General features: G+C 33.2%; 3 protein-coding genes across 4 annotated transcripts; 2 read left to right on the forward strand and 1 right to left on the reverse strand.

Moving 5' to 3' along the window:
- Positions 1-6011: 6011 nt before the first annotated feature.
- Positions 6012-7984, forward strand: LOC107417276 (probable O-methyltransferase 3). Its single transcript, XM_060816309.1, has 2 exons — positions 6012-6886; positions 7565-7984. The coding sequence occupies exons 1-2, from the start codon at positions 6062-6064 to the stop codon at positions 7865-7867; spliced, it is 1128 nt and encodes a 375-aa protein (XP_060672292.1). The 5' UTR covers positions 6012-6061; the 3' UTR covers positions 7868-7984.
- Positions 7985-8610: 626 nt separating this feature from the next.
- LOC125421952 (putative pentatricopeptide repeat-containing protein At1g09680) lies at positions 8611-11048 on the forward strand. The gene has a single exon (XM_048472208.2). It carries the CDS (start codon positions 8735-8737, stop codon positions 10544-10546), a length of 1812 nt encoding a protein of 603 aa, XP_048328165.2. The 5' UTR covers positions 8611-8734; the 3' UTR covers positions 10547-11048.
- Positions 11049-11516: 468 nt separating this feature from the next.
- LOC107417281 (wax ester synthase/diacylglycerol acyltransferase 4) lies at positions 11517-15164 on the reverse strand. 2 transcript variants are annotated; one of them, XM_016025893.4, is made up of 5 exons: positions 14845-15164; positions 13559-14137; positions 12683-13054; positions 12368-12505; positions 11517-11816 (listed from the first exon to the last, which is right to left on the reverse strand). In XM_016025893.4, the coding sequence occupies exons 1-5, from the start codon at positions 15055-15057 to the stop codon at positions 11652-11654; spliced, it is 1467 nt and encodes a 488-aa protein (XP_015881379.3). In that variant the 5' UTR covers positions 15058-15164; the 3' UTR covers positions 11517-11651. The 2 variants fall into 2 exon arrangements, with proteins under 2 accessions (XP_015881379.3, XP_024928289.3); XM_025072521.3 differs by lacking the exon at positions 11517-11816 and having other exon boundaries at positions 12368-12501; positions 14845-15163.
- Positions 15165-23734: the final 8570 nt, after the last annotated feature.

Below are 23734 nucleotides of genomic sequence, written 5' to 3' on the forward strand. Positions count from 1 at the left end.
TTTGTTCAAGTACCTTGAAATTAACCCAATTTTGAGATGTTTATATAGAGCTGTGGAAATCTTAAAATTACCGTATTACCCTGAAAATAATTGGAGGAAGCAGACAGAAATTTTAATTTTTGAAGATTATGAAAACAAGGAGATAATAATATATATATTTTTTATGATTCGATCGACAGCATGTTTAATGCGTTGATCAGATCTGATACGTTGTCTATATATACTAATATTTGTTTATTTTTATAATATATAATATGTTATCTATACCATGTTATATATATATATATATATATATATATTGTTTGTTATTTGCATATACTGTGTCTTTCGAGGCAGGTAGCGCATCTCCTAGAAGATTGTTTTTTGTATTTTTTTTTTTTTTTGGGGGCAATGTCATTGTAGATTGTATTAAATAACTAGAAAATGGAGGTATACTTTATATTACCCGATGAAATGTCACGATATATGTATTCTTTTTTCCCTTTAATCTTGTTTTTTTGCTGTGACAATACATTGAAATTAGTCATCTTTGCAATTATGAGACCTTTTCTTTTTCGAGTAATTAATAGGTCGAATAAATTAATAATAATTCCAAACAATAATTGAAGGGGTAGAGCGAGGCGACTTTTTGTTTTTTATTCTTAGGTTTATTTTTTGGTAAATAGGGATAGATGTAAGTTTGTTTTGTTTTTGTTTTTTTTTCTTTTTTTCTTTTTTTCCATGAGCTTCGTTATAAATAAAAATTTTGTGTGTTTATTTTTATTTTTTGTCTATCCTCCCTATTAATGGTATGCTTTGCTTAATCTTCTAGTTTGGGACTTTTTTTTTTTTTTTTTTTTTAAAGTTTTGTTTTGTGATTTTTTTCCCCTAGAGGGACTCGATCATTTTTTTGTTTTGTTTTGACTTTCCCCCCCTATATCTTTACATCTATTAGATATTAATACTCTACCACGACCATATATATCAACATGGTTTCCTGTTATATTACAATATATATCAACGTGGTTTCTTGTTATATCGTTTTTTATCTCAACTTTTTTTCCCCCTTCTTCTCTTCTACGTGGTTCATCTGTTGAATTGTTTGTTTCAATCAGACAATAAAAAGAATTAGGTATTATCAAATATTCATTATATTTAAATATAAATGGCCATCCAACATTGCCCCCCCCCCCCCCAAAAAAAAAAAAAAGAAAAAGAAAAAGAAAAAAGGCCATCCAATTATATGATATATATTTTTAATGATTTGTTGACCTACTTGATAGACATGATAATTGTAATATTCAAATTGAGGATTAAGATAATAATATATATGATGAAAGTCTTTATTGATGGAAATTTTAAATTAGTTAATTTAAAATATAACAGTTTACATATATATACATTTACATATATATATATATATATATATATATAGATATATATTATCACACTGATCATGCATGTTGATATTAAGTACAAATTTCCTATATCTTAGACCCAAGGACATGCTTGACAAACTAGGGGGAGTAAGGTTGTTTTTAAAATTGGATTTGAGAAATGAATGCCATCAAATAAGAATCAAACCAAAAGATGAATAGAAGACGACATTCAAGACTTAAGAGAGCCTATATAAATGACAAATGATGCCATTTAGGCTCTGCAATGCACTAAGTTCATCTATGAGATTTATGAACCATATCCTAAAGCAAGTGAGAGGAAAATCTGTAGTTGTTTGTTTTGATCACATACTTATTTACAATTGCTCATAAACTAATCACCTATCACATCTACAATAAGTGTTTTAGATTGTGCATGACAACAAGCTCTATTTCAACCCAAAGAAATGTGATTTCGTGAGTCCTGAGTTAATATTCCTTGGTTTCATTGGATTATACACTCATCTATCAATCACTAGCAACATTTTGGAGGACCTATCAATGGCATTCATTCTTAGCTTGCCAATGACTTAAAAGAGGTTTGATTTCATCTTAATAGTTGTTGACAAATTCTCTAAAATGGCACACTTTGTGCGTTGCAAAAAGACCATTAATGTCTCATATGTTGCTAACCTATTCTGTAGAGAAATTGTTAAACTACATGGAGTGCCTACATTTACAACTAGTGACAGGGATGTGAAATTTACAAGCCATTTTTGGAGAACCTTATAGAAAATATTTGATACTTTCTTAAACTTTAGCAGTGGCTACCATACTCAAACTGATTGCCCACCCAAATTTGTCAACAAAACTATGGAAAATATGCTAAGAAGTTTAGCCAATGACAAGTCAAAGGAATGGGATTCAAATTTTCCACAAGCTAAGTTTGCATACAATTTAAAGAACAATTGTTCTATTGGCTTATGTCCCTTTTCTATTTTTTACACTAAAGTTCTTAATACAATCCTAGACATTGCAGCTAATCGTAAGAGGGTTGGCAAGCCAACAATAGATTTGGCCAACAACATCTGTTTAATACATAACCAAGTTACTCAAACTTTGCAAAATTCAATACCATAAGCAAAGAGATCAAGCAGATATCCATTGAAGGTTTAAGACTCTTAATCTTGGATACTTGGTTATGGTTCATCTAAAAAAGAAAATTTTCCAGTAGGCACTTACAATAAATTGAAGAACAAAAAAATAGGACCCTTTCGAATCCTTAAACTTTGTGGAGATAATGCCTATCAGATTGATCTACCACCAGCTTTGCCAATCTTCTGGACTTTCAACATTGCTGCTCTTTACGAATACTGTCCAACACCTATTCCAATTTTTTCCTCCTCGTTTGTGGTCGAGCTCTCTCATGGTGGAGGGAGAATGATGTTTCATCGTTGGACCAAGTTTCTGTTTCTCCTCTAGAACTTAAGCTTTGATCAAACTCCATCGATTTGGGAATAAAGGATTAAGGTTCAGATGTTATCGTTGGTTTACTTTTAAAATTGTTGGTCCATATGTCTTTTATTTGTCTATTGTATTTCAGTTTTTAATCAAATTAACAGTGCGTCTTATACTGCTTGGTTATCAACCAAAGCACAATCGTGAGTCAATGTAGCTATAGTGCTCTTGTACCATGTCATTTAAAAGTCTTTTCATTAGCCATGGTTGACCACATCAGTTATGAGTTAGTAATCGTTGTGTCAAACAATGCGTTTCATCTTTTCCATTTGTATAAAGCTTGGTTGTCCTCAAGCTCGAGCCAATCTGTGTTTTTGTCCTTCATTGTTTAGTTTTGTAAGCTCTAAGAGCTTGCGTTTTAATTGAATTAGACTAATTAAGCCTTAGTTTTTTGCTTCTGCTTAATTTTGGTGATTCCAAACCTATTTCTTTTACGACTTCCTACATCAATATATATATATATATATAGAATATATATATATATATATATATATAGATGGGAGGGTTCTTCGTACAAAGCTTTTTAAAAAATAATCTAGGCCTTTAATTAATATGATCTAATGGCATATATATGCCTTCTTAAAAAACTCTTAAATTCTTTATATCCACATCCAAACACCCTTTTAAGTTTTATCTATTCCTTAAATAATTTATTTTTTTAAAATAATATTTCTTTCTCTTAATTAAAAATTCTTTTCTAATTAAGCCCTAAACATATTTTTATCGGTTAAAAACCTAACTATTGATTTCTAATTTTAATAGGTAGAAATCCATCAATGCATTAAAAAAAAAAAAAATTGCTCTGAGTTTAGGGTTTATGAAACTCGGTTTTGTTGCTAAAAATTTAAGTTTGCAGCTAACCCTTTACTAAATTGCGTTTGTATGAAAGTGATATAGAAGATTCTTTTCCTTGAGTTGTTTTGCACAAAAGACACTGAAGGACCAATAGATTTTTTAGCTTTTTCATATATATACAAATTTTGAGTTTATAAGCCAATGGTATTTTAAATAATGGTAAAAATTAAGAAAAAGAGAAAGAGAGAATTATTGGATTGTATTTTTTTTTTTTCTGTTTCACAAATTTTTTTTTTTTTTTTCTGTAATGGATTCTACCCTCTCTCTTTTTCTAATGATTCTACCCGTTAATCGTACAGAATTGAGAAATCTTATAGATGAGTTTTGAGGAGAGAGAAATATAGTTGAAGTTTAATTAAGAATGACAAAAAATTTTAATTAAGATAGAAAAAATATTGTTTTAAAGCATAAAGTTATTTAAATAAAGGATAAAAGGTTGTTTCGATATAAATATAAAAAAATTTAAGGGTTCTGAAAAAAACAAATGCATACTGTTAGAACATATTTATTAAGGATTTGGATTATTTATGAAAAAGACTTGTCAACAGATTTTGTATGGGAACCTTCTTTATATATATATATATATATATCAATCACTAAGGTCATTGAACAATATCTGTAAAAAAAAGTTATTTGAATGATAATAATAATAATAATAACAATAATATAGAATTAATTGTTGAACAACGTTATATACCAAATTTCCTCGAGCTTTGAAGGATAGGCATTAAAATACAAAAATTAAATGTTTATAGATAGACATTAAAATACGAAAAATAAATGTTTATGTATTTAAATATGGAACATAATATCCATGATAAAATTCTTAAAATAAATCTAAAATATTACAAATTATAAAATATATTCAAACGAGCAATTTTGCTCAACCATCTTAATGCACAAATAAGTCACATGCATTTACCAGAAAAAAAAAATTAATAAAAAATAAATAAATATAGGTGAGTCACAGGCTATCGCTACTTAAAAAATACTAATAATAATATTCTCGGTCATGATGCCAAATAGATTTATTGAGATGGCTACAAATGTGTATTACGATCATACATGCCATCACAGAATAGGACAAATGGTGCATCCATCTCATTGGAATCAACAACGACATCGTTTGTTTATAACAAAAAAAAAAAAAAAACTGACATCATTCGAATCGTCACACTGTCAATATCAAAACCCTGAATAAATTTTCAAAGGGAATTTTCTTTTTTATTTTTTAATAAATTATTTAAATATAAATTATTTATTTTTTCTATTTTTTGTTTGATTCGAACTCATTACACGTTCATGAGCATAAATAAAAATATTCTAAACCAACTTCGTCAAATTTTTAAAAATTGCTTTCTCCACGAATAAGATCATGGCCCGTCCGTCCAATTATTTGCTTGGAATAGTTTGATATTACTGTTTGACTATTTAAAATAAAATAAAAAATATCACGCGTCTTGTCACATGGAAAAAGAAAAACAAAGAAAATAAATAAATAAATAAAATCATAATAATTGAACGTCTTCAATTTTAAATGAGCAATAATATCTCCATTGTCTGATTATCTATACATATGGACAATTTATATATTATAAAATATTCATATATGATTCATATTAAAGAGTCCTGACAACCAAATCCGCAACACCTATTAGTGATAATATTAAAGTTTTAGATCCAAAATCTCAATAATGAAATTTCCTTATTAAAAAAGAAAAAGAAAAAAGCATATAAAAGACTATGCCTATTAACACGTGAAACATTTCTAATCTAGCTACATAATGGTAATTAATCTATTCTGAAATCATTATAGAAATTTCCTTGTCTGCTTCTAACAAATTACTAATATTTTAAAGGTTAATTATTAATGCTAAAGTTTTAATTAATGGTAGTTATATTGTTTTAGTTGTACCATTATTTCACTTAAATTTACGTTTTTTTTTTTAATTCGTTGTTAATTTTCTATGTATATCAAAAATATCTATTTATCAGTTTTTATTTGTCATTTTTTATAGATGAAAGTAAAAGAAAGTAAAAGAAAGCTAAAAATTCATATTTTATTTTTGAATAATATTGTACAAATATAATGTTAGTTTCTAATTATTAAATTAACAAAAATTGACAGATTTATCTCTTTTAATAGTTTAAGAAAATCAAATAAAGCTAAATGATGGTTTTTCAAAAACTTTAAAATATATATGGAATAATAACAAAACTTAAAAAGTAAAAATGAAATTTTCCCTTTAATTAATTATTCATCGTTCTATATATATGGCCAAAATTCTTTTAACCAATTTAAGGACTTGGAAGTAAGAAACAGAGCAATTACAATGGAGAGACTAAAGAGTTTTACACACATCAATATAGATTTAGTTGATGAAGAAAACGCAAACGAGCTTCTTCATGCTCAAGCCCATGTTTGGAACCACATTTTTAGCTTCATAAACTCTTGGTCTCTCAAATGTGCTATTCAACTTGGTATCCCTGATACCATCCATTCCTATGGCAAGCCCATGACTCTTTCTCACCTCATATCTTCCTTACCACTTCTCCACCAAAACAAAACCCCTCATGTCTATCGTCTAATGCGAATCTTGGTCCATTCCGGGTTCTTTTCGATCCAAAAAACCAATGTAAATAATGATGGAGAAGAAGAAGAAGAAGAAGAAGGTTATGTTCTCACTGATGCTTCAAAGCTCCTTCTCAAGGACAATCCCTTGAGTGTGACACCGTTTTTGATGGCAGTGTTGGACCCCATTTTGACCAAACCATGGAACCATCTAAGCAATTGGTTCAAGAATGATGATCTTACGCCATTTGAGACCTCGCATGGAATGGCGTTCTGGGAGTACGGCGGACAAGACTCGAAGCTCAACGACTTCTTTAACGATGCCATGGCTAGTGATGCTCGGTTGGTCACGAAGGTGGTGATTGATAAGGGTAAGGGTGTGTTTGAGGGATTGGATTCTATGGTTGATGTTGGAGGTGGAACAGGCACTGTCGCAAAGGCTATTGCAGATGCATTTCCTAATATGGAATGCACTGTGTTTGATCTACCACATGTTGTTGCTGATTTGAAAGGGACCAAGAACTTGAAATATGTCGGAGGGAACATGTTTGAGGCAATTCCTCCTTCAGATGCAATTTTGCTCAAGGTAAAAACTTACTCTAATAAACCATGAATCATAATGTTTAATTTTCTTAAAGCATATATATGTATATATATATATATGTATGTACTCTTGTGTATTTAATAATTACAAGACCAAATATGTTAAAGCATATACATAAAACGCTAATGCTATGTAAGCAATTTAATTATGTCAAAGCATATACACAAAACGCTAATGCTATGCAAGCAATTTACTTATAACGTCTATGTTCTGTCGAATTTGCCTCTCCATAAGATGCTTATTAATAATTAAGCATGATAAAATAATGGTTCTTAGCAATATTTTGAAATGTAAAAAGCTTTATGCGAAGTATTTTTAATTTATATTTCAGAAAAAATTCTTTATAAATTTTATATATCAATTTAAAAACAGACCTTAAAAAAAATTAAATAATTGAGAAACAACAATCATGTATTACTTATGGGTTAATTATTTCTTAATTAACCCATTTATAATTGACATGTTAAATATTAAAAATTATCACGTGATCGGTTATCTAATTAATTTATATAATTAATTAATTCACGAGATTAAAAATTGTCTGTCCTTAAAAGGCTACCAACAATACTAAATAAGAATTACATGCATTTACATGATTGCTGTTTTTTTTCTTTTTGGGTTTTACGCATGATTGCTGTTTGTTTGTGGTTTCATGAGCAGTGGATATTGCGTGACTGGAGTGATGAAGAAAGTGTGAAAATGCTGAAGAAATGCAAAGAAGCAATTGCAAACAAAGGAAAGAATGGAAAGGTGATAATAATGGACATGATGATGGAGAACAAGAAAGGAGATGAAGAATCAATTGAAACCCAGCTTTTCTTTGATATGATGATGATGATTTTGGTCACAGGTAAAGAAAGAACTGAGAAAGAATGGGCTAAACTCTTTTATGATGCCGGATTCAATAACCATAGTATAACTCCCATCTTGGGGTTAAGGTCTCTCATTGAAGTTTATCCTTAAATCTATTACGAAGCTTCCTTAGTATATCATATGTCATGGGTTTTAGTTTTATTTTAATTAGACTCTTTTCTTTTCTGTTTTATTTCTTTATATATGTAATGTATCAAGATATAATTATTCTATATGTATAATTGGATACATACAATATTAGTATGAGAGTTATTAAAATATTTATTAAATTTATTTATAATTAATGTGATAATATCTAATTGTTTATTTTTTTAATTAAGTTATTTATACATAAGTTATATAAACATGCCAATTAATAAAATCTAAAGATAAGCGGTTTGTTAAATCAATTTGATAAATTACTGATTCACCAAAAAAAAAAATATATATTTTGATACATTACTGGTATGTTAATTTGTCGAAAAAATACATATATATATATATATATAATATAATTTTGCTACTATCCATTTTAGTTTTTTACTTTTATTTTTAATTTTTCTTCAATTTTTTTGATAATGGGTATTGTGTCAATTTAGCCCATTAGTTATTTTTTTATTTTTTATTTTTAATTTTTTATATATTTTTAATTTTTTCAGAAAACAATTTCACATTTAATGTTTAGTCTCTTTCCATTAATTTTTATTATTACAATTTGACAAAATTAACCACCAACCGTTCAATAAGATTAGCCTATAAACAATAAATTATTAATTACTTTTTTTATTATTAAAAAGATGAGGCTATAAACAATATCAAACTTAAAAGAAAATAAATAAATGGGGATCCAAATTGTTCATTGTCCTCATGATCAATGTAGAAATTCGCTGGTAAAAATTGCTGGAGCATATGCAAAATTGCAATTGCAATTGACGAAATCCCAGGCCAAAAAAAAACACAGAAAAAAAAAAAGAAAAAATGGGAATCCTCAGAGTCTTAAACTCAAATCACTCTCTGCCTCTCCACCACCTCAGAAGCTTCCATGGATCCTGCTTCTTCTGCTTCTTCTACTCTACAACCGCTTGGTACTCTCCTCCACCCACTCCTCGCATTGAAGATCCAACGCTCTCTGCGATCTCCGAAGCTATCAAGAAAAGCCATGGAAAGCCTCTGGATTCCTCTCTCAAGAAGCTCCTCCCTTCCATCACAGCTCGTCAAGTTATCGACCTCATCAACTTCAACCCCCATTCTGTCTCTCCTCTTTCTCTCTTCTCCTTCTTCAACTGGCTCTCTTCGCAGCCCAATTTCCGCCACACCGTCCAATCCTACTTCACCATGACTCACTTCCTCTGCGCCAATCAAATGCTCTCCGAAGCCAAGACCCTCCTCCGATTCGTCGTCTCTCGGAAAGGAAAGGACTCGGCCTCCTCTCTCTTCGCTGCTGTTCTTGAAACAAAGGCTGCCCATCATTCTAGTTTCGTGTTCGATGCTCTGATGAATGCTTATACCGATTGCGGCTTCGTTTCCGACGCAGTTCAGTGCTTGAGGTTGGTAAGGAAGCATAATTTTCGTATCCCATTTCATGCTTGTGGGTATTTGCTGGATAAAATGTTGAAAACAAAGTCGCCAATGACGGCGTGGTCGTTCTATTCTGAGATTTTGGAATTGGGTTTTCCGCCGAAGGTGTATAATTTCAACGTTTTGATGCACAGATTGTGTAGAGATGGTGAAGTTAAAGAAGCCCAGTTGGTGTTTGATGAAATGGGGAAGCGGGGTTTACGTCCCACCGTTGTTAGTTTCAATACTTTGATTAATGGGTACTGTAAATCAGGGAGTTTAGAAGAGGGTTTTAGATTGAAGAGAGTTATGGAGGAGAGTAGAACATCTGCCGATGTGTTTACTTACAGTGTTTTGATAAGTGCATTGTGTAAGGAATGCAGGTTGGACAATGCAAATGAGTTGTTTGTTGAAATGTGTGAGAGGGGTTTGGTTCCGAATGATGTTACATTTACCGCATTGATTGGTGGGCAGTGCAAGTGCGGGAGAGTTGATTTGGCCAAGGAAACGTATCAGGAAATGTTGAGGAAAAATATTATACCTGATTTGGTTACATATAATACACTTATAAATGGCCTTTGCAAGGTTGGGAATTTAGAGGAAGCCAAAAAGCTTGTTGATGCAATGAGTATTAGAGGGTTGAAGCCTGACAAGATCACTTACACTACACTTTTTGATGGATGTTTCAAAGAGGGAGATCTAGAATCAGCCCTGGAGATTAGGAAGGGAATGATGAAAGAAGGAATTGAGCTAGATGATGTTGCTTTCACAGCCCTTATTTCAGGATTGTGTAGAGAGGGAAAAGTTGCTGATGCAGAAAGAACGTTGAGGGAGATGTTGAACACCGGAATGAAACCTGATGATGCCACATATACTATGATCATTGATGGGTTTTGTAAATTGGGTGATGTGAAAATGGGATTTAATTTGCTTAGGGAGATGCAGAAAGATGGCCATGTCCCAAGTGTTGTAACCTATAATGTGCTTATGAATGGACTCTGCAAGAAAGGACAGATGAAAAATGCTAATATGCTCTTAGATGCCATGCTTAATTTGGGAGTGGTTCCAGATGACATTACCTACAATATTCTCTTAGAAGGGCATTGTAAGCATGGAAATCAACAAGGTTTTAATACATTGCGAAGAGAGAAGGGCCTGGTTTCAGATTATGCAGCTTATACTTCACTTGTAAGTGAATTCAGTAAATCATCCAAGCCTCGCCAGAAGAGATGATTGACCCAGTTTTGGAAATCAGTGATTATGAATTATTGAATGTGGTTGGTCAAACCGATGGGGGAGTTGTGTGGAAGTTAGTAACATGAATAAGGGACTTAAGAATGATTCAGATGAAAACCAAGGGACAGTGAGTTCAGTTAATTGCCAACATTCACATGTTTCCTGATCGAAAGAGCTTCCCAGTGTCTGCTCATGATTTGAGTACTAAGATAGTGAGTATTAATTTTCATGACAAGAACATTTTCTCATAGTGACTTTTGACTATATAAGATCAAGAGCAAGGAACAAGGCTTTACACAGTTGCCAAGGCATATGTCGATGGTTTGCGGAGGAGCTTTTCAGCAACTTGTTTAAGACATAGCTATTGAACAACAGAAAATCCTAGGTCAAGGAAATTATAATCAATGCACTATATTCTTCCAAGTCCAATTCAAATTAATCATGTCTCAGGATTCGTACTACATGGAATGAGAGCTTCCAATTTATCTTAGCACAATAATTGAAGGGTTGTGAAGTTCTTTGTCATACTTTCTGCTTAGCTCCTAATCACCTGATTACACTGGCAGGTACCATTTCCTTGGAAGAAATTTCGGCTTTGTAAAATAGTTGATTCCTAAACAGGATCTTAGACATTTTAATGGATGCAGTCTGATAGTGACAGGCAAGATTTTATATGAAAATTTTAACAAATTTACTTTGGTTTAATTAAACAGTTTATTTAGTAACTTCTAAATAAGAGTAAATTTGACAAATTTAATTTGTATTTACCCTTATCTGAAGAAAATTTTGGTAGGGAGAGAAAGTGATTGGTAATTAGAATCATACTTCATACAATTCACATCCACTGGTAATTAAATATAACAAATTCATGTTAAGCTTCTGGAAATCAACATAAAGTAACAAGAAGATGACCAAAATGACAAAAGAGGCGGAAAAAATTGTTCAATTATCAATTTTTTCCTTTTTTTTTTTTTTTTTTTTTTTTTCCTTTTAGGTTTATGGTGATGAGTTCCAATAACATAAAAACTAAATAGTAAAATAAAACAAACAGAAGTTACATAGTTTATTAGAATTGAACGACACAACTGAAGAATTCCTCTTCTTAATTTAATTTATTCTTTGTAGATTTATTGAGGGTGGCTTCTAATATGATCTCGTAGGCATTTTGCATGCATAACTTGAATTTGTGAGGATCTATGTGCCCTTTCTCAGTTCCAAAAGCAACCCTTAGCTCTCCCATATAACTTATTATTGAAATGTTAAGGTCCTGCAAGACAAAAGGCATGTATAAAAAGCTATAAAACTTAATACAAATAAACAAATATATAACTAATTGTTAAATTTTTATTGAACCCCCAAAATGATTTATATTTGAAATAAGTTGGTATTAAAAAACAAAAAAATTAAAAGGTTTAATATGAAAAATATAAAATAATACAGTTGTAGGCCTCTTTGGGTCATGTTAGGCTAAGACGTTGTATAAAGCCCATTAAAAAGGTCTCAGGGCTGACCATGAGGAAAGCCGTACATTTATGGTCGATTTCGGGCTCAATTCAACAGGCTCTCAGATAAAATTTTTGGCCGGGTTTATGTAGATCGGCTCAATTAGATTTTGAGCCATTAGGCATTTTTATACCAATTAATTTTACTTTGTTTACAATTTTTCTTTTTTTAATTTATATTGGGATGAGGGGACGTGAATTTGATATAATTGTCCCAAAAAAAAAAAAAACAGTGAATTTTACATTGATTTTCCCTCTATTCGGTATATACTTGTTTTAATATTTTATTTGGACAAAATCAATACCAAAAACGTACCTGAGGTGTACCAATCAGCATATGATATAAGCCTTTAATTGGATAATTAGCTAATGCCATTTGTTCCACTGGACCTATCATATTTGAGATTGTCATGCTGGTATTCTTCATTGTCTTGCGAATGTATCGGGATACTGCCTATATCAATATCAATCAATGGAAGATTAATATATAGTGTATATAAAGTAATGATATGTTGGGAATATTGCACATTAAAAAAAATATATATTAATAATCTACTAAGAAACGTTACTAATCTGCAAGAAACTAAAATATTATTAATTAGTATAAAAAATTTAAAAAATAGAAACTTACATCAGCGCCTCCAAGTTTCTTCATAATGTCCAGTAACATGCTAGTGAGATAAACATCGAAAGAGTTTCTCTTCCTGGCTACTAATTTTTGAGAATAGTATACAAAGTCTAGAGGATTAGAGAGTTTTTTTAAGCTTGGTATTGGAATATGCAAGAATGTAAATCGGTTTCCCCATGGCATGTCTGCTTTATGTTTGGTCATCTCCTTAATAGATTTGTAGTCTCCAAGCATCCTTGTATTCAGCAACACAAGTGCTGTACTATGTGACTCACTGCCACTGCTAATGTTGTTTGCTTCTTGACTTATGCTTATCTCTTGCATGTAGAGTTGACTGCCCAAAAATATTATCCCCACGATCACGTCGTTTATCGTCTGCAATGGGCGTGAATAATAAAAATATTTAATTAAAACTCGAATACTAATTAATTACATGGTTAAAAAACAAAACTGTGACAATATTTATAGATTTTGCTCTCATCATATAATAATGTTATTTTGTTATACATCCAAACTTCTTTGATTTTTGGGATGGAGTATTCGAATTCTTGACCTTTGCCAAAGGAATAATGACTTTGCTAATAGGCTCATATCACAGAAAATTTCTATATCCTAACTTAAGAGTATATCGAGCAATTTTAAAATCATATTTTTGTCCCTTATTATAAACTTTATTAATCAAACAGTATATACACTTAATTACAATTTCTAAGTTTTAAAGACATTGTTAGTGTTTATGTTTGTCTTGGCGTACATATATATATATTGCTGTAATTTCTTTTATAGTTATGAAATGAGAAAATCAAATGTGATTAAGATATTTACAATATGTGAAAGAAAAGTAATTTAACCAAAGTAAAAAAGTGGTAAAGTACGTACCACTCCAAGCTTGTCCTTGATTAACTTGATTTGATCAAGAGAGAAAGCTATGGTAGTTATTATAGTTGGTTGAAATTCAAGTCCTTCATTTCCAGACCTTATTGCTGTTTGGTGATCTTCAATTAAACTGCTCTTCAAGATGCTCCAACTAAAATCTGATACAGTTTCGAAAATCGATGAGAAAAAATGAGGAATATAAGAAAATACACTCCGTTTCTCACGGTTGATCATTGATCTTGAGCTTCTGCGTGAAGGAAATGTTAAAGGAAGAGAAGGGTTTTCGGCTCGTTGTAAACAAGAAAGAAGAGCACCCATAAGGGAGTAACCATCGCCAAGTGCATGGTGAAGCTTGAATATGACACTACCAGCTGCCTTGGTAGTTGGATATTTGACAATGTGAATTTCCCATAGAGGTTTATTTTGTGAAAATCTTTCTTGTGAAATTTTTGATAGGTAGTCATCAAAGTGGTCATCATATGATTCCGGCGAAAGGCTGGATGGAAAAATGGGGGTTTTGACATGGTCTTCAAGCAATACCTCAACTCTCTTCCATCGTTTCTTTCCATTTTGGTCCTCAACCTGCGAATTTATGCAACAAAAAAAATAATAATAATAATAATTATAATAATAAAATAAATAAATAAATTGCTAACTTTCTGTTTTATATGAAAAGAGCAACATATATCCTTATGCTTTGTGTAATTTCAGTAACTATATGTATAAGCAACTATATTTAACTTAAATTGAGTAACTAATTGTAATATTTGTGCGCAAGCTCGTTGACTTAATTATGGTATGATAAATTAATAGAAGAATTTAGGTATAGTTTTAAATGTCAATTTATCTTAACAAGTGGCCTTAAAAAATAGAACTTGAATTGATACTTTGAAGAATATATATATATATATATATATATATATATATATATAATATATTAGAAAATACAATGAAAACTAGGTAAAATTCAGTCACCTACACATGTAATTTATGATTAATTATGATTCACAATGAAAAAAATAAAAGATAAAAAATAAAAAATCAAATCATCTATAAGCACATCATATATATGAAAACCATAAGATGGTGAGGGAATTATCAATTATAAATATAATCACAATACATACCTAGGCGTAACCCCAAAAAATTTAGCTGAATTTTGCTATGTTTTATATCATGATTTGATAATGGCTTGGAATTTAAAATAGAGTGCATTCGAAAGTGTATTAAGCAAGATATGATAAAAAAAAAATGAAAAATAAAATAAAAGAAAAGTAGAGAGAGAGAACCATAATGGAAGAGAAGCGTTCATTGATGGGCAGAAAAACATGGCTGATGAGTGATATAATTTGAGCATCTGTAAAGTTGATTGGAATCTCAAATTCCAGAACTGCAAGAATGGATAGTGATAAGATCGAGCTGTTGAAGTATTGTGCATTAGGGCTTACTGGTTCCCCTGTTTCTCCAAACTCCATATTTTTTTGGATGTTGATTAATTTCATGCCCTTGATGTTGCTAGCCTTGGATATGCTATAACTTAATTCATTTCATTTTCTATCTCTGTCTCTGTGTGTGTGTGTGTGTGTGTGTGTGTGACAACAACTGAATTCAATACTGCACATGCATAGAAAAGTTATTTTCAATCTTCATATCTATCAAGATCAACACAACAATAAATGAAAAAGGAAATGAGGGTCTTTTTTTTTTTTTTAAATAATTTTTCAAACAGTTATGTATGTGCGTAGTGTGCACTCGGGCTTACTGGCTCCCCTGTTTCTCCATGCCCCATATATTTTTTTGGGTTTTGTCAATTTCATGCCCTTCATGCTGCTAGCCTTGGATATGCTATTACCTAATTCATTTCATTTTTTATCTATTATATACATAGACAATTATTTAATATATATATATATATATATAATGATACTAACATACGATCTATCTATATGTGGATATGCTTGAAAAAAAATATATATTAATTTTGTTTCATATGTGCAACACCAAAACCAATATTTTTTTCTAAAAAAAGATCAATTTTAATATATATATATATATATAACATGCATGAATTAATGTATGTACGTATGCATACAGCCTAGCACTAGTACTAGCTGACAAAAAAGTTATTGTCGATCTTGACAGCGTGATCAATGCAACCAACAATAAATGAAGAAGGAAATGAGTTTCTTTTTTTCTTTTTCTTTTTTTTTGGGTCTTCCAAGCAGTTATGTATGTGATTAATTGGTCACCTAGATCCAACGGTCACCTACATCCAACGACTACATTGGATAAGTTCATAATTGACTCTAGGTGAAATGCCTTCATATAGTGGTTAAAAAGTTAGGTCACCTAGAAATAAGTCTCAATATATATACACCCTATAATAGCCCTTCTAATTATACACTACTTATTGATTTATTTGCTTACTTTTCTTGGTTCATTCGAGGACTATTTAAGTGAGAAAATCACTATTTCTTTAGACAAAGGTTTCAAGTTCAATATTCACCCTCAATATTAAAAATAAAAAAATAAAAAAAGATGAACCGGAACAAGATTGAAATAAAGAATATGATATGTAATTTTTGAAAAAAAAAAAAAAAGGATAGATCCTCAAAAATATAAAATATATCCCTTAATTTGATGATGTATAGTAAATAATGCAGATTGAATATTAAGGCCTTTGGTACGATGGAAGAGTGGAAGGTAAAAAAAGATGATTGAAAAATTGAGAGATATGAGATAATTTTTGTTTGGTTAGAATGAAAAAAGAATAGAAAAATAGAGAAATACATTTCTATCTAGAACAAATCCTTTAAAATGTTACTTTCCAAAAATCAGTCCGTTATGACTTGACTTTAGTCAAAATTGGGCCTCCAAAGCATCACATATCACCTTGCTAAAGGTTCAAATTTGATCTTTAGAATCAACATGGTAGGGTTGAAATATATGCAGATTCAAGTCAAGGTAGATGTTCCAAACCGTTGATGACAGGTTTCTTCCATAGATTAGGGGCCGCCCCAGTATGGATAACTTTCGCATATGAACGTCTTGCGGAGTTTTGTTATGGATGTGGGAGAGTTGGTCATGGTAAAAGCTCATGTCCCACAACATGTGCAAACAATGAAATGCACGTTTCCAAGTATGGACCATGGCTGCATTCTGAAGCAGATACGTACATGGTAGTGACAGAAGGAAGTTTCCTTAGACGAGTCGAAATTCCAAGGGGAGAGATTTTCGACACTTTCACCCTAGATGTAGAATGGAACCCCCAAGTAGCCATTCGAGACCTTGAATTCCAAATTTTCTCAAATTGGGTCCAAATTCATGACAATTGAGAATGCCATCAAAATAGGGAGCTTATTTAAAGAGGTTTTACAGTGTGAATTATTGTCTAGAACCAATATTATTGGAAGAAAATATATGAGACTTCAAGTAAAGGTAGATATGAGAAAACATTTCCTAGCAGAGTTTGTTAATAGACTGGAGGGTAATAAAGTCTAGATACAATTTATGAAAGATTGGTGAACTTGTGAGTTATTATGTCATATGCGGAATGCTTGTTTGGCTCCAATAAAAGCCTTCCAATCTAAGGAGGAGGAATTCTATGGACCCTAATTTAAAGCCAAAGTTAATTTTTTCATGGTGGCTAGTGAAAGCCATTTTCTTAGGCGAGTTGAAATTTCCAAAGGATGTCTTTCTGATACTTTTAAGAATGATATAAATTTGGACACTAAGAATGATGAAGGATCTCAAGAGAGTCAAAATAATGTAGATGAAGGCTTCAAGGAAGAGGAAGGCAAGTTAGACAAATCTGACATCGGAGAGAATGATTGAAAGACCGAGTCAACTCAAGATTGAGTTGCTAGAATGGCTCTTAAAATTAGTAAAACATTAGGTTGTGTAAAGAATATAGGCTCAATGGATGGTGGACACATTAGGGGTGTAGGAGATAGTGTGGCAGATTTGGATAACTAAGGTACTATTTCAAAATCAAACCTCTCATAGTGTACAAAGAGAGATTCTTTTAAATTGATGGGACCATTTAAAGTGTTAGCAGCAAGCTTTAAAAAAAATATGCTGGGTCGTTTGAATTGTTATGAGATGATCTCAAAATTGTGATCCTTAAGCGTGAAGCTAAGGTCATTGGGCTTGAATCCTCCACTACGATTTGGAATAGAAATGCGGCCATTAATTTAAAAGATATAGGATAATATGAACCCAAAGTAGTTTTTAGGGTTGAAAATGTTATGGGCCCATTCTTTGCTAATAGCTAGGAATTTTTCTTTTGCTCAATCAAAGATTTTGAAGGAGGGTAAGGAAAGAGAAAATTCTAATGCTATGCAAGATTGTTCGAATTTGGATTAAGAATTTGTCAAAGGGAAGGACCGATGGGGATCTAATTATTCATGCAATTGTTGTTAATAAAAAATATGAACTATTTAAGGACGCTTCAATGACTAAGGAGACACGCTTTATCATGCTCCCCAACTCGCCTTGAAAATGATCTCTTGGAATTATTGAAGGCTGGGGAGACCCTCAACAATTCGAAGCCTTTGAAGGTTAGTTAGAAAGTCTTCCCCTTCGGTTTTGTTTCTATGTGACATAAAGTAGACTAGAAAGTAGATGGCTCATATTGGTAGTCTCTTAGATTTTGATTGTTTTTGTTAAAGCTTTCAATGGTTGTAGTGGTTAGATTTATTTTTGTCCATTGATATGGGTTGGAGTGTTGTACACAGATCACACAGAATTTTGGGTATCTTTGCTAATTCAAAAGATGGTATTCTCTAGAATTGTTGGTTTTGTTATAGTCCTGCAAAGAAAGCTAAATGTTGTCTTTTCTGGTTTGATTTATATTTAGTTATTAGCAATGGTTGCTCTTATTAAAACTATATAGGAGATTTTAATGAGTTGGTTGATTAATTGGATAAAAAAGGATAAAGAGTTATTACTCATAGATCTAATCGTCATCTGAGGGACTTCTTGTTCAATTCAAAAACGCTGAACTTAGGTTTCTATGGTAATACTTTTATATGGTGTAATCAAGAAAATGTTAGATTGTGTTACTGTGAATCTTAACTAGAGAGTTTTATTTCCGTAAGCCAAAGTTAGCCATCTCACAGCCTTGTGCTCTAATCACTCTCCAATTCAACTTAGCTTAAATTTGGACCACCGCTTCCTAAACCTTTCAAGTTCCTTGAGGCTTGGATAAGAGACCCAACTTGTGAGGCTATTGTTAAACTTGGAATAAAAGTAGCTTGGTTGAAGGCACAAGGTTATTGCTCAATATTGAACTCAAAAGAACAATACAGATGCTTAGACTTTGGAATAATAAGAGTTCTTTAGTCTATGAGTTGATTTTCATTTCTTTGTAGCCTGTCTCCTTTGGAAAAAGTTCTAATCAAGGAGCAGATCATCTAGAAAGATTTTATGGAGTGGTAACTGAGGTAGGAGATGTTATAAAGGCAAAAATCTTGGAGTTATGGCTTGTTCATGGATACCATAATTCAAAACATTTCCATGCCATTAGTGCTGCAAACAGAAAAAAGATTTTGTCGCTTCTATTCAAATTAATGAGATAAGATGGTTGGAAAGTAGAGAGGATATTAGCAATTTCCTTCTTAAGAGTTTTTTCCAAGTTGCTCAAAACAAATGCTCTAACTCATTGTCACAGTTTGTATGAGTTGATCTAGCCTTCTGTTTTGATGAGGAAAAATGAAGATATTTGTATTATGGCCCTACCTTATGATATTGTTAAGGTTATTAAAAGTATGAATCCCTTAAAAGTTCTAAGCCCCACGGTATGTTGTCTTTGATCTATCAAACATTTTGGAATATAATGCGTGAAGAAAGTTCAAAACACTTTCAAGATAAAGAAAGTTCGAAAGGCTATTAATGAGACTTTTACTGATTGATAGAAGAGAATTCAATTGTGTTAAATGAAATTGTCCATCAAATGAGGAGGAAAAAAGGTCATATGACTGCGTTGATTAGAATGTCCTTTCAAATATCTTTTTACATTATCTCTTCTCAACTAAGGTGGTAAGTCTGACTTTGGAACGTATCTTTATGGAGTCCTCTTCGATCCTTCTAAACGAAAGTATTTGTGGTAAATTTAGTATGGAAAGGGGGTTTTTCCAAGGAAGCCCTTTATCCCCTATTCTTTATTTATTTATTTATTTTTTAAACTGCTTTTTAGGATGCTTACTACTAGAGTTGGATAGAAATATCAAAGGAATAAAGATAAGGCATACAAGTCCAACTTTCTTGCATTTGTTTTTTTGTTGTTGATGAATTGATGCTCTTTTGTAGAGTTGACTTAGGGAATGTGAGATTTTTGGTCTATTGTCTTTCCAATTATTTCAAGTGGATGAAGGGATTATTAAAAGATGAAATTAGTAGTTTGCTTAACATAAAGGAATTTCCAAAGGTGCTAAGTACTTAGGAAATCCACTCTTTATGGGCCAAAACAAAAATGGTGCCTTTGAGGATCTACATAATAGAGTTAAGACAAGATTTTAGGGTTGGCATTTGAAACTTCTTTGTCAGGACCCGTCCAGAATTCCTCATCCGGAACCCTAGACAGCCCTGATCCCAGGGAAATACCACCGAACCTTCCAACGGAAAATCCGGCAGCACCTCCCCTAAGGGATTTACTTACCACAAAATTTCCTGCACTGAAAACACACTTCTATAATTGTTCCCTTATTCCTCCCACAGTACTACGAACTGGTTCCACAAATTTCAGCACTCCAAAATAAAAATACAGTAATCCAGTGCAGTACAAATACATAAGTGTCCCATACAGTATACAGAGCTTTATGAAGTACTACAAAATACAGAATACAGTAAAGGTGAAAGAAATAGTACAACTGCAGTAAAAGAAGAACAAGGTACTGCACGAACAAATACAGCGAGGAAGATCGAGTCCGCTCCGAGTGAACACTGACAACCTGGTACCTAGAGGAACGGAATTTAAGAGTGTGAGATGCTAATCATCTCAGTGAGCGACCCTACTACTCTACACTATCATACCACGGTAATAGGTATATAAATAATAATTAGTTGGAAATAATAATTTCTCTCAAAACCCTTACAATTCTCTCAGTTGGAAAGGTTCCCCTTTTAAAACATTTTCACAAAACCCTTTATTCATATTTCCCGAAAACCAAGACATCAATTAAATACCAGAAGCGGTAACAATTATATTTTTCATTAACATTTTATTTTTAAAACACAGTTCTGAAAATCATTTGATGCACCCACTATATACCAGTGGCGCCAACAGTACCCAGCGTCCCAAGGTACCGCCAGACAGGAGGTTATAGAAAGAAACCGGCATACGGTCGCGTGGCGTCCCACTGCGCCGCTGCTAACCTGGTGTCCCGGCCAAAGGGGGGTGGCCGCCCTCTCCGATGGCATCCACAGGACACCCTCATAATATCAACCGCGCGCTACTCACACCCACCTGCGCGCTAATCACAACCGTGTGCACACTAACCATATCACATATACCATATCACATAATCAGAACACCAGTACGTGCACGGTGCATCTAAAAATTATAAAATCCATAAATTTAAATCATAAAACAAATTTCACATTTTTCATAAACATAGCGGGCATAATCCATCCGCTTGAACCGGGAATTTTCCCACAATTTCTTTGTAATCAATGCCATAAATTCCATGATTTTCAAATCCACCAACTTTCAAATCCATCAATTCAAATATCCACATTTTCCCAATAGCATAAATAATGCTCAAAATCTCATAATCAAATCTCATAATATTTTATGGGCATATTTCATAAAAATTGAAATCACCAACATAACCAAATATTTTCCTTGAAATATTTGAAAATCAAATCGTGCCCAATTTACCATTAAAACCACACCAATTTCAAAATCCTCAAAACCATAAAATAATTCCACATGGCATAAATTGGTGAAATACACATTTTCTTAAATCCAATAAATTCATAAATAATTCCACAATAAATCCAATAAATATTTGGCACATAGAAATTAAATTCCAAATATTTAATTCACACATAATATATTCATCAATTAAATTCCCCAAAATTAATTTGAAGGTGGGTCACTCACCTGGAGCACGCAATTAACCCATGATCCACTACGGGATCAATTCTACGACTCACCGGTGCTCCTAGAACAAAATTCACAAACAGTCAAATAAATTAATATTTTATTCGGGTAAATAATACCCGGTACCCGGGGGGTCAAAACACAAACGATAACTAAAATTTACGAATCATATACCGAATCGAAGCTCGAGTGATGCTAATCACAGATCCGGTCTTAATTTTCGATGATCGTACCCGACGGGGTTTGAATTTTATCGGGAAGCTTTTCGGGTTTCGGCTCCGCAATTCTCCCAAACCGTCGCGAATTGGTGGAAACGGAAGTCGGATTTGGGTTCAGGAGGTCGAACACTGCAGACTGGAGCTGGCCGGAAATTTTCGGGTACTCGCCGGAACAGTAATTTCCGGCGGGCCGCCACGTCACCGGCAACCGTCGCCGGAACAGTAATTTCCGACGGTGGCCGTTTGCTGTGAAATTTTGCAGATTTGTAGATCGTGAGGAGAGCAATCCAACGGGACCGACGGTGAGCAAAACGGAGGTCGGACGGCGGAGAAATCACCGTTTGAAGATTTTCGACCCCTCGCCGGAAAACGCTCCGATCCCGGCGCGTCGGTGGTCCGATGGCCGTGATTTTTGGTGGGTAGGCCGGATTTGAGGAGAGGATGCTGGGTGTATGGCGCGTGTACTGTATATCGGCCGGAATAGTGCCGATTCGCGGTGGCCGGCGGTGGAGGGGAAAAATCGCCGCCAAACTTCGGACGTCCGATCCGGGCGCGTCCGGCGGCCGTTCGCCGTGAAATTTGGAGGTTTTGCCGGAAATGAGGTGGGCAATCTGGCTGGCCGGCGCGTGTACAGTAACTAGGCCGGAAAAACGTGAAAATGGCCGGCGGCCGGCGGGTCCTCTCTCTCTCTTTCTCTCTCCTCTCTCTCTTTCTCTCTCCTCTCTCTCTTTCTCTCTCTTCTCTCTCTTTCTCTCTCTTCCCCGAGAGTTTTTCAAAATTAAAACCCTGCGTGACACTGTTCATGCCACGTGGTCCACTCAGAAGCTGACACGTGGCATTTCACTGTTCACGACCCAAAAACATTAAAATAATACGGTATCCGGTAAACTTCAAACGTCCATAACTTTTTAACCGGATGTCCGTTTTGAGCGTGCCGCTAGTCTGTGAACTCGTATCGACGAGCACTTCACAACCATGCATGAGTCAAAGCTCAATTCCCCATAAACAAAAAGTCAACTCCGGCACCCCTTGGACAGTTTGGACCGCAACTTGTTTCGTCCATAACTTTCAAACCGTAGCTCCGTTTTCGACGTGCTACCAGTCTACGAACTCGTGGCATCGTGCACTTCGCCACGGTGCCCTAGTCATCTCGAAATTCCCACCGAGTCAAAAAGTCAACTTTTGACCCCTTTGGTCAACGGTCAACAGTCAACCTCGGTCAACGTGCACGGATTCCGGTGCGATTTGGGACGGGGTGTTACATCTTTCCCAAACAAAAAGGGTAACTTTGAGCAAATTTGTGGTTGTGACCATACCATTATATACCATGTCCTCTAATAAGCTTCCAAAAGGATAATGCCAAAGAATCAGAAGAATTGCCAAGGCGTTTCTTTGGAAAAGGGGAGTCAAAGAGAAACACACGCATGTAGCAGCATGGAAAAGAGTGTGCAAATATTTCCCTTCATTATCTTTCTTGAAATGTATGAAAAAGGAAAAGTTGTTTGTGGTATTGGAATGGTATTTTAGCAACTCACAAATCTATTTGCAAAGGTTTGTGTTACCTGATTGAAATGGGAGACTCGATTAGCATTTGAAAAGACCTATGGGTTCCTAACAACATAGGATTTAAGCCTTTAACAAAGTATGAAGATGGGTTGAGTTGCATGGAATTGTGGATTCATTAAAGCTTGCAAATTGATTCTAGAATGAGTTTTTTCATCTATTTTTGATGAAAATATGTTTAATAATGTTTTGAAAATTTTCTAGGCCTCTACTTCCCTAGATGATAAGCTTGTTTGGCTGGAAAGCAAGGACGACAAGTTTAATGTGAAATCAATATATATTCTTAAAAATAAG

Source organism: Ziziphus jujuba, chromosome 4, assembly GCF_031755915.1.
Source record: "Ziziphus jujuba cultivar Dongzao chromosome 4, ASM3175591v1".
Classification (NCBI taxonomy): Eukaryota; Viridiplantae; Streptophyta; class Magnoliopsida; order Rosales; family Rhamnaceae; genus Ziziphus; species Ziziphus jujuba.

What these genes read in the sequence shown, in the direction of transcription:
- LOC107417276 (XM_060816309.1), top strand. Translation starts at nt 6,062, where the DNA reads ATGGAGAGACTAAAGAGTTTTACACACATCAATATAGATTTAGTTGAT. An exon ending in CAGATGCAATTTTGCTCAAG is followed by an intron (nt 6,887 to 7,564) that starts GTAAAAACTTAC and finishes TTTCATGAGCAG; the next exon opens with TGGATATTGCGTGACTGGAG.
- LOC125421952 (XM_048472208.2), top strand. Translation starts at nt 8,735, where the DNA reads ATGGGAATCCTCAGAGTCTTAAACTCAAATCACTCTCTGCCTCTCCAC.
- LOC107417281 (XM_016025893.4), bottom strand. Translation starts at nt 15,057, where the DNA reads ATGAAATTAATCAACATCCAAAAAAATATGGAGTTTGGAGAAACAGGG. An exon ending in TCAAGGACAAGCTTGGAGTG is followed by an intron (nt 13,055 to 13,558) that starts GTACGTACTTTA and finishes CGCCCATTGCAG; the next exon opens with ACGATAAACGACGTGATCGT. An exon ending in TGCTGATTGGTACACCTCAG is followed by an intron (nt 11,817 to 12,367) that starts GTACGTTTTTGG and finishes TTTGTCTTGCAG; the next exon opens with GACCTTAACATTTCAATAAT.